At 38.5% G+C, this 11,905-nt stretch overlaps 1 protein-coding gene across 1 annotated transcript in view; it reads left to right on the top strand.

Moving 5' to 3' along the window:
- The first annotated feature begins 1,547 nt into the window (after nt 1-1,547).
- The window catches only part of LOC131221470 (uncharacterized), a 46,850-nt gene continuing 36,492 nt past the window's right edge, over nt 1,548-11,905 (top strand). The window contains exons 1-5 of the mRNA XM_058216731.1: nt 1,548-1,999; nt 2,100-2,188; nt 2,453-2,562; nt 3,214-3,268; nt 10,214-10,302. Of these exons, the coding sequence (XP_058072714.1) occupies nt 1,888-1,999; nt 2,100-2,188; nt 2,453-2,562; nt 3,214-3,268; nt 10,214-10,302 (455 nt within the window). The 5' untranslated portion in view covers nt 1,548-1,887. The remainder of the gene's footprint in view (nt 2,000-2,099; nt 2,189-2,452; nt 2,563-3,213; nt 3,269-10,213; nt 10,303-11,905) is intronic.

Here is an 11,905-nt window from a genome sequence, read left to right as displayed (position 1 = left end):
TCTTGATCCAAAACTTATGTAGCCCACAAAAAGTTTTCCACGGTAAGCATTCAATCTCCACTATTTCCTGAGGTGTGGTCCACCTGAGCTTTGAACATCTTCGAATTTAGGCTCATGCCTCAAAATGATACGAAACATGAATGAACGGCGTCGATAAAACACATACATTACGGTGGGCTCGATGTTGGAGGAGCTGGGTCACCACGTCTGCTTATCCCGCATAAACCTGGAAACGGATTGGCTACTCCCCCGCCACCAGCCCGGTGGCTGGTTGTCGGTGCTTTGTGGGCGCCACCGTGATGTATGTGTTTCATCCATTCCGTTCATCCATTTTTACAGATCATTTTAGTGTTTGTTTCTAGAAATGAGATAGATATAGATCTCATGTGGACCACATCACAGGAAAACAATAGCAATTGGATATCCACCATTAAAATCCTCCTAAGGCCCACTGTACTGTTTATTTGACATCCAATCTGTTGATTAGGTCATACATGACCAGATTAAGGGAAAAACAAAGATCAGATTGATCTAAAACTTTTATGGCCCCAAAAGGTTTTTAATGGTCAACAATCATTCAACACTATTTCCTGTAATGTGGTCCACTTGAGATTGGTATATACCTCATTTTTGGTCTCATATCATAAAATGATCTATAAAAACAAATGGACGGCATGGATGAAACACATACATCATGGTAGGGCCCACTGTGCACTGACCATCAGCCATTGGCTGGTGGCAGGGGGAGTAGCCAATCCGTCTCCCACAAACCTCGACCAGGATCACTTACTATGCTCCGAAACCTTCCTGCAGACGGATCACATGTGTGGAAAATCGGAGCCGTCCAAAAGGTGGAATAATCATGAAAATCAGGTTATATAAAATATCATGTCCATCCGCTAACCAGGTGGGTCACCTCTCACATCGAGTCATATGTAGGTCGTCCATTGGCTTCAGATGACGATCCACACAATGACGGGACCAGTCTGTTTTTTTATGATCCGCCCACCTTTTAAACGGCTGAGATTTCCAGCACATGGGACACCATGCCGGAAAAATTCTGCAGCATGCAACGGATTACTCAAATAAAAACAAAATAGTTAAAAACAGCTAAGAGAGAGAGAGAGTAAAAGCTTTGATACTCTGGGGGAGTGTGATTATGATACACAGGCACTTAAAAATTCTTAGAAATTGCAATAATAGTATATATAACTAATTGAAATTAAACTGTCTAAATAATGATCGAAATAAGGCTGAGATGATGAAATTAAACCGTTCAAGTTGTTGGTTCCCATTTGAATATACCATGAGAAAAAAAATTACTCTCATTTGATTACTGGCCGTCGGATTTGTGGGCATTTTAATGGACGTGGTCCTATTTCAATAAATATTCACTAATCAGAGATTAGAATTGTAAAAAAATCTGAAATCTGATTTTAACAGAGAGAATCCTATAGGTTTAATTTAATTTACCCACGTGTATAAAATTTTTAGTGCTGCGTATCAAGAGTCATACACGGACAGAGTATCAAATAACTCCCCACGAAAAATTGCAGAGAGCGAGAGGATTACAGCATGCAAAAGGCGCCTCCTCCTCGGAGAAAACGATTTTCTGAATTCCTTTTCGCACCCTCTTTCCATCTCTTTCTTATTCCCTTGCATTCTCCTTCTCCCCTTGGTTTTTTCGTAAATCTCCCCATCTCTCAGCCTTCTTTCCATCAGAGTCCCCCATTTTCACATCAGAAGGAAGAAGAAGAAGCGGTTTGGAAGAGTCCTAGATCCGTCGAATTGCAGTCGCGTCTGGAAATGGGGGATCCCTTCTAGAAGCTTCTAGAAGGTTCCGAAGAGAGAGAGAAAGGGATCCCTGCCAGAGAGAGAGAGAGAGAGATGGAATCGATACTCGCGCGGGCGTTAGAGTACACGCTTAAGTACTGGCTGAAATCCTTCTCGAGAGATCAGTTCAAGCTCCAGGGCCGTACTGTACAGCTCTCCAATCTCGGTAATTTTTTAAGAATAAAAAATAGAAAATAATATTTATTTTTTAATTTTAAAAGTCTTGTGGAATGCTGTATTTTGTAATGTATTTTTCAAAATTTTAGATATAAATGGAGATGCTCTGCACTCAAGCCTCGGTCTGCCGCCGGCATTGAATGTTGCGTCAGCCAGAGTAGGGAAATTAGAGATTAAGGTGAGTTGGATCACCCTTTTTATTATTTATTTTTAATTTGATTGAATTTTGGGATAATTAATATAGATGCCCGCCCTTGTTTTGACAAATACAACCCTTTGTCTTTAGTTTTGGTAATCCAATAGAACAACATCTTGGTAATGTGGAAATGAAAGGAGATTATCTCTCTCTCTCTCTCTCTCTCTCTCTCTCTCTCTCTCTCTCTCTCTCTCTCTCTCTCTCTCTCTCTCTCAACGTTTTTGTCATATTGGGTGTGGTTTTCAGCTTCCTTATGTGTCGAATGTGCAAACGGAGCCGATCGTTGTCCAAGTTGATAGGCTTGATGTGGTCTTGGAGCAGAATTCGGATTCGGATAGTGGGAGGAGCTCAAGCAGGTAATGCTCTTCTTTTGTTTTAGTTCAGCCTTTATGGCCATGTTTGAGTGCACAATTTGATTGAATTGGATTGATAAATCAATTTAGTAGCATGTAAATAACCCAAGCGGGTGATGGCCTGAATGCTTTCGGAAATAGTAGCTCGAAATTCTGATTGTTCGGACTCTGACTCGAGGCAGACGGGATTGCATTTTGGTGTTTAGTCATCAGTTATGATTGTGACTTAAACTGGTGCCACCCCTGCTTTGATCATTTCGTCAGGATGGAAATGGGTTATCAAGATTCAGTTCGTTTGATCATCCAGATGGCCATTTGGAATTTTACCATTTTAGGGCATTTCTGGATGTACCCTGATCTCTGGTGGAATGGCTATTTTCTTGTAACTGTAAGCAACTCCCACCAAGATTAGCTTGCATGAATTATGTGGTTTTATTCCTTTTCTGCCCCAGTTGCCAAATGGATGGTGATTTTGGGAGGAAAGTATCCCACCTGCCCCACAATCAAGTTGCATCCAAGTGCATCCTTAGGCATTAGGTTCTTTCAGGAAGTGATGATTGAATGAGTGATTTCTTGCTTTTTGGTAGATATATATTATATAGCTGCTGAGAGATTGTCTTTTTTATTTCTTTAATTTTGTTTGGGTGCTGGCAGTAACCAATCATCCACAAGTTCTGGAAAAGGAAGCGGTTATGGTTTTGCCGATAAGGTAAGACTGTTGAAAAGTTTACACACTCTATTATAACATATCAAATGTCGCTTTGGATTTTATACTTGAATTGTGTTCTTCTGACAGGGTTACTTATGAGGTTTACAGGAAATATAAAATGCTCGGCCTTTATTGTCAGCAATTCCCATTTGGGCCAGCATATCATGCAGATTGGGCCTACTTTCAAGTGATCCAGACCATTCATCGGGTGGGCCTCTCTGTTGATGGTTGGTGCTGCAATTAGGTCCCCCTTGGGACAATCCTAGATGTTCGTTAACCAACTGGCAGATGCATGCTTAAGGAGAAGATACGTCAAACATTTGGAGGCAATATCCAAAGTCAATCAACTGGATGGGAGGAATTGTTTGATGAAGGAGATTTTTTGTCCATCAGCCATCCAAAGTTGGGTGCACCAGATGAAAGATCATTGATCACTGAGAGATGGGCTCCACCTTCTAGTTACAAGCATAGTGCTTGTCTAATTGTCATTGTTGTCATTGTCATGTCATCATCATCATCCTCATCCTCATCTTAGCCTTTCACCTAACAATTTTGGTTGGCTTTTAAAATGTAGATTGGTAAAGATCTGCTGCCCACCAGACATCAACCTTCCTTCTTTACCCAGTCTCTTGGAACTGCCCAATAGGGCAATATATATGTAATTGGATACCTACCGACTCTAGTAGCCAGATGCATACTGCTCTCTCTAGAATCTATCAAGTTAAGCTCTTGATAGTTTAGAGATTGTATTGATGTTACCTATATTACGATCCAAATTAGGGGTTACTTATGGCTGCATCCCTACCTTTTACTAACCCTAAACTGTGGTTATATACTCTTACGCCCTGTTAGGTTGACACTTATAATTAGTTTGTCTCATTTTTGTTAGCAATGACTGTGTTTTATAGATATTGGTAAGGATTGAAAAGAAAAGAATCTTGATAACCTGTAATTTATATAAGCTATGATTTCTAATATATAACTGTTAACTAGAATGAAATGAAATCATTTTTAAGTGGAAACCAACTGGGGCCTTAGTGTTGATTAAATTCTTATGTAAATTTTTATTTAGAATGTAAAAATCTAAACGCATGCAATAACGGGCATACAATATAATCCCATGCATGCGGGATCTGTTATTAATAATAGCATTCATCATTTTATATACAAACTTACGATACCAATCTGTGTATTGATTTGTATTGCATATGCCTAGTGCATGTACTGGAGTGACCGGCATGATCCTGCCCCTAGCATACCATGCATTGGATGAAGTAGCATATCACGTACCCTTTCATGCACCAGAGCGACCTGTGGTCCAGGTCTGTGGTATCATGTGTTTGGGCAATGCGTATCTTTCCCCATTGCAGCTTGAACAGACCTCCTCGCGATGTTCTCTGCCGTCCCTGGTTAATTACTTTCCTCATCCTCAAATCAGAACTGAGAATTGTTACAACCGTCAGAACCCATTTGAGCGTCTTAAGAAATTAAAGTAGCATTGCATCCTATCCTTTTAAATGGAGTTCGATATCGTATCCATAGAAATTGCATAAGCCTCTTGATATATATATTTTTTATTGTACCAATTTCTTTTACCCTTTCTTAGACACAACCACGAATCATTCTTTGTTGACTGAGGCATTATTCCATTTTATCTATTCTGTTAGGAGGCATATGCTGATTACTGGTTGTGATATTCTTTCTTACACCGTCTCCCATCTCTGATCTTCCTCCAACCTTCCAGAGATATTCTTCTACCTCCTCCCTCTGATGCAACATAATTTAATGATTACTAGGTAGAGTCACCCTACCAATTCCATGGCATTACATCAGCAGTATTAATGGCTCACAAAACATCAACAATTCCCATTGCAGGAAAAGAAAAACAAACATGCATTTATTCATCAAATTCATCATAACCAATCCATAGATGTGCTCCATGGGACTTTTAATAGACCTCCTTTTTACGAAGAGACAATGATTATGGACTTTGTAAGTCTAGGCCTTAGAACATGGAATATTTTGGCTGTCTGGCTTGGATGAAGTGGACAATTGAGGGGCCCACATGATATGTGTCTTACATCCAACCGTTACAACAGATGCACACCAACGTTATTATTAGCCAAAAAAGAAAAAACGGCCGATCCAATCATAAGTTGGGCCAATCCATAAAAAAAATATACACAATTGAAAATATCTCAATGCAAATGTAGCCCATTTGATGATCTAACTAGCCCAAGGCCTTCCATAGCGGTGATGGCTATTGTCGTTACCGTTACGATATGGGCCGTAATGGCCATTATGGTATTTTTTATTTTTATTTTTTAAAAACCTGTTATGAGATCATTAGAAGGCCATTACAAGCAGTTTTTCTTGTAACGTGTAATGGTTATGGCTGTTACCATTACATAACGGCCGCGTTTTTGTATACCTTGGACTAGCTTGATGTTTTGTTGGTGTTATCATCATGGTGGGGTTATCTCTCGAAAAAAAAAAAAAAAACATCATGGTGGGGTGCATACATTAGATGGGTTGGATGTTATACACATACCATGTGGGCCCCACAAGTTTTGACTTTTCCTACTTAAATAATAATAATAATAATAAATGAGAGCATTTTTGTAATTTCATCCCTCAAAAAGCACCTCCATATAATTTCTATTTCTCGAGGCATTATTTGGTAAAATACAGATTCCTCAAGAATTTTTGCAGTAAAAGTCCCTCTTTTTTTTTTTTTTTTCAAACCTTTTTCTTTTGCATTATCTTTTTAAAAGAATCTAAAATTTTATAAGATTGGCACCTAGAGACTACATTAAAAAATGAAATAAGGAAAAGTATGCTAGACATCTCTAATTAGCACATAGTTGGTAAATTTATTTATTTTTTTTAAATGAAAAAAACTGAAGTTATGTGTCACGCCTCGAAATTTGAGTACAAAGTGTGCATCCTCAAACCTGAGTTTCAAGTCACAACTCGTACACTATGAGTACTTAACTCATTCCATTGTATGATTATTCAGAGGTAAAACTGATATTCATTTTACATTCTAACTAAGTTCGTCCATTCACAATCATTCACACAAAATGATTTAAACACCAACATCCGCCCATTCTCAACATTCATAAACATTCAATTAGCATAAATACGCACTGTTCATCAGTCAATACAACCTACCAATGAATACTTACCACAAACCTACAACAATTCAATTAAATAAAATGAATCAAATGCTTAAAATCGTACAACTAATACCATAATTTATTGTACATAAATCAGGCCATCCTAACAAGTAAAATTCCAATTAAATAATCAGGAACGGTCTAATGCAGCCAGTCCCTCTTCTGATAGGTATGACCATGTCTCACGTGGGTCGTTCATTGGTTTAGCCACAACTTGCCAACTCATCAACTAATTGTTCATTTGTACGATTTTTCCATTAATAAAAATGTAAGCTAGCCAGACTTAGTGAGAAAACTCAGCATGGTTCATGCTTATTAAAATTAAGATAGAATAGAAACAGAGTATGCATGATAATATCGATGTAAATGATGTATGAATGCATTAGATGGGATGATCATCCATCTGCTTAGGTTGGATAATCGTCAACTTGCATCTACCCGTTGGGTAGGCTTCCACCTTTCAGTAGGCATGGGCATGACCTGCATTTGTTAACGATTATATTAGGATTGACATTCTTCTAGGGAGGTCCACCAAGATCGACAATGTAGTGTATTTGTATGATAGATGATGTATGGATGCATTATTTTCATAACCACCCATAGATATGCCTTGATAAGAATATTCATATGCGAATTCAACATACAATTACCATAATTTATGCAATTTGGCACACGTTAGCATGTGATTTACCGTAATACATTCACAGTATTTAAATCAACAACATCGGAACAAAACACTCTAAATAGTACATCAGCCAATCAAACCATCACAAACAATCTATTTTAAATTTCAATGAACACGAGACACGATGGGATTACTCACTCATGTCTGATAGCATTGAATTCGCACAATAGTTAGATTGATTTGATTTTAGGATTCCTATTCATCATATAAACAAAGTTACTTTTTGATCTGACTTCGGTAGTCAACTCAGAAAATTTGAGGGTTCCACTTAGTCGACGATCTATGGTCCGATTTAGGCATTTTGAACTAATCCATACCATTCAATGGTTCTCTCTAGATTGATTATAAGGGCGAGACCCATTGATTGGTTGATCTACTCATAGATACGTTGTTTAATCCATATAATAAGATTAACAAATTGTGAAGAATCAGATCAGTGTGGCTCACCAATCAATTAGTTCAATTAGATTTTTGTGGATCTAATGTAATTGATTCCAATGATCGATTAAATTGATCTGATCAAATCGATTTCCATAAAACCAGAACTTAACATGGTTAAAAAGTCATAATATACCTATCATATGATTCGGATTGACGTGGCCCACCTACAAATCCGATCATCCAAATAATTGGGGTCCCAGCATGATTTGGCCCTAGGATTTGAATGAACGGTGTGGATCTCTTCACACACACAACCAGGTGGCCTATTTCGATCCGCTCCACCAAGGAATATCATTACTTGCGCAGAGAATGTGAACTTTCCTTATTAAACGCTTCTAGATCTAACAACACAATGGTCATATAGCCGATCCGACCCGTTCATTGCATTGTCCAGATGATTAAATCCCAAATTTGCCAAAATTGATAAGAACTAATTTACTTTTCACATATGAATCTATCATCAAACGTAGAGAGCAACAATTCTCTATGCCGAAACCATAGACTAATTGTGCAGATAATTGATCCTCTCCATCCAAGTGTTTACGGCTGCCGAAGAACTAATACAAACCGTCCATCACACCCGTCTGGTCACATATTATATTTAAGTAAAAGAAATATGAATTTTTCTAAGTTGGCACACCTTTTGGTTGTGTTTGGGTTGCAATAGAACTCCTCTCGCGATCCCTTAAGAGGCAGGAAACATTGGGAGGTTGAGAGATACGGGGAGGAGTTAGAGAGATAGAAGGGAGAGAGATTAGGATAGATAAGATAAAAAGATAGGATTAGATAAGAGACTATTGATAGGGTTTTGGATAATAGAGAGAGAGAGAGAGAGAGAGAGAGAGAGAGAAAGATGAGATACACAATCTCTCTCTCTCTCTCTCTCAATTTCAAATTTAAAATAATAATAATTATTCCCTCTCTAGAGTGGAATGGCGGAACGGGATTCATGTTGCCGACCCTAATTGGTGGGGATAAGGCTTAGATGATGATGATGATGATGATGAAATCGACAACTAAAACCTCTAGAATGGAGGATATGACCACAAAGCCTTGCATGGACATGTGGAATATTGAATTCCACTTGGAGATTCATCTAGACCATCAAATTGGCGTGTAGACCCTGTAGTCTCATCCTAATTTATGACCATTGATCTTGGAGAAAACACTAATGGACCAGTGGATGGCCTTGATCCTCCATCAGAGTAACCTAGTAATGCAAGGGCATTTCACACCGGGCTCGAGTGGGGTAGCCCGTGGGATGCGGGGACACACTCGGGGTGGGCGGCCCATATGATTTGGGGCCCACGAGCCCACGAGGGGGGTTCGGCCAAGGTCCTAACCCATGAGATGTGGGGCCTGGGCTATGAGATAAATGGATTAATTCGCCATACTCTAATAGTTCGAGCTTTTAGAGCAAGTTGTTAATTGTCCTGCATCAAATTGGTATCAGAGACAGGTTGGTCTCGTGTTTGATACTCCTTACCGGGGGTGATTAATGCAATAGCATTTTCACACTGGGCTCGAGTGGGGTAGCCCATGGGATGTGGGGACACACTCGAGGTGGGTAACCCATGTGATTTGGGGCCCACGGGGGAGGTCTCGTGTTCGTGACTCCTCATCGGGGGTGATTAATGCAGGGGCGATTAATGCAGGGGCATTTCACACCGGGCTCGAGTGGGGTAGCCTGTGGGATGCGGGGACACACTCGGGGTGGGCGGCCCATGTGATTTGGGGCCCATAAGCCCACGAGGGGGGTTCGGCCGAGGTCCTAACACATAAGATGTGGGGCTTGGGCTATGAGATAAAGGGATTAATTTGTCATACTCTAACAGTTCAAGCTTTTATAGCAAGTGGTTAATTGTCCTGCATCACCTAGACCCTGGATCTAGATGTGGTTTAGCCATATGATCTGAATGATCATATGTTCAAAATCTTAAATTTGGATGGTTAGATCTGTTCGGTCTGTGATCAAGACCATTGGATGGACCTGATCTGGCTCTATATGCATTTTAGTGCCCTGATCTTTAATCTACCAGATTGCGGGGCCTGGATGCATCCTTTGATTACTCATGTATGGTCCTAGATGCATTGCCCTTCCTCTTGCGGTTTCAAACAGATCCTTGTTTTGAATTTTGGTCCTTGACTATTAGATCTGAATTAGGATCTTTTCCATGGATTGGACAAGCTCCTCGATACCGATTGTCTGCCCTCATTATCACAACCAATCTCGCAATTTAGTGTAATCATTCAAAACATAGGGAGATATTAGTTGCTAATCAAGAAATTCAATACACGAAAAGGAGAGTTGTGATTAGACTACAATATTGTTAACCAACTCTCAGGGTGAGTAGTTATTTTACAGTCCAAGATGGAGAAAATGAAAGCTAGATCTTCTGTTGGCATGATTGATGATGTTATTTCTTTTTCTTGGATGTGTTTACTTCAATCTCTCCTGAGTCTGAAGAAATGAAAGGAAAGTTGTGCTCGGAATTCTATCAATGTTGTGCCACAAAATTAGCTATTAACGTACCAATTAAAAAAAGGACATTAGCAATTAACTCCTCTGTTTATCTCTGATTCCTGTTTGGATCTTTAACAGAATTTGAGTAATAGATGTTGATTCTTTGACTTTATCAGATCGCAGATGGAATGACTTTGGAAGTGGGTACTGTCAATCTTATGCTTGAAACCCATGGAGGAGCTCGACACCAAGGAGGTGCGACATGGTAATTACTTGTTGCCACACCTTGGTAGTAATTGATTGGTTGTATCCTCTCTATTCTATTAAAGGACTGTGTTAATGTTCTCCAAATTGTGCAACAATCTTGTCAATGAACATGGAGTATTGTCTCATAGCATTTTGTTCATTAATATTTTGTTTTGTGGGCATTGTGGCGTGCAATTGGTCAAAGCTGCATTGTTATTCTATCATATTCATAAGAAAATGGGTGAATTAGAACCATAGTTAGCAACGCTCCATTTTAAAGTCCTTTTTTTTTCCTTTTTTTTTTTTTTTTTTGTATTAAAGAAACCTTGAATAATTGCAGTAAGGCTTAAAACTCCATATATTTGAAAAAATCAGAAGAAAAAAAAAGAAAAAAAGTCTCTTTCTTTCAGTTAAACCAAATTAAAGTCATGTTTATCGAAAAGAGACTTGGGAGAGGGAGGGAGGGAGCAAAACACAAATAATCACACTAAGTCGTTTGATGGAGACCTAGGGGTGGGAATCTAGGGATTCATTGTTGTCATTCACTATTATAAGGTTGGGTTGATGGGAAGTGGCCAGGATCCGCGGAGATGTTTGTAGAGGGAATACTTTGAGAGTAAAGATTTGAGAGGGATGGATAATTTAGTTCACTATTTGATTACCTCTGTGCATTATTGCTTTTGTTGGAAATATATTTAAACAAATTTTACATTTTGATCCTACACACACGTGCATGAATACACTGCATATGCACACAGAAATTGTGTGCGTACCCTTTTTACTCCACCTTTTTAATCAAAATTGTGTTGAACCCGGACTTTTCCTTCATCTTTTTTTTTAAAAAATAAAAATAAAAATTTTTACCTCAACTTTTGAACCTTTTCTAAGAACCAGAGCCTGATTAAACCTGAATTATTCACATACAGCTTTTTCCATTATTGTGTTTTGCTAACTGTATTTGGAACATGCACTGCATCTTCATAAGCTCTTAAGTTCTTTGAATCAGCAAATCTATCATCTATGGCCTTCTGTGTTGGAGCTGTTTTGCAGTTTGGCTAATATCTATATTTAAAAATTCAATGATTAGGAATTTGGATTTGTCTTCTGCTAGCTGTTTGCTTCTTCTTCTTCTTGGTTTTTTTTTTTTTTCTTGTAGATTTTGCAAATACTTAGATAGAAAGCCATTGTTGTGTTGTAGTGAGGAATACTGTAGATAAAAAGTCTTTGTTGTCTTTGTTGCAAATATTGTAGATTTTGCAAATACATTAGACAAAAAGTCTGTGGTTTTGTAGAGAGAGAGATAAGGGCATGCGTTTCTAATTTTCTTTTCTTTCTTTTCTTTTCAAATATAGAAGCATTTAAAAGCTACAACTAATAATACAAAATTCAGTCCACTGATAACAATAAACACAAATCCTGACAACTAAAAGGTTTAGCAAACAATTCCAAATCATTTACCCAGAGAAGTACACACCTTTTAAGGTTTGTTTAGTAATATCATGTTCAAGGTATGCACAAATCCTGACAACTAAAAGGTTCAGCAAACAATTCCCAATCATTTACCCAGAGAAGTACACACCTCTTAAGGTTTGTTTAGTAATATCGTGTTCAAGGTATTCAAT

The sequence above is a fragment of the Magnolia sinica genome, chromosome 12 (genome assembly GCF_029962835.1).
Source record: "Magnolia sinica isolate HGM2019 chromosome 12, MsV1, whole genome shotgun sequence".
NCBI lineage: Eukaryota > Viridiplantae > Streptophyta > Magnoliopsida > Magnoliales > Magnoliaceae > Magnolia > Magnolia sinica.
Note: the sequence above shows the minus strand (reverse complement) of the source record. Positions and strands in the feature narration are given on the sequence as shown.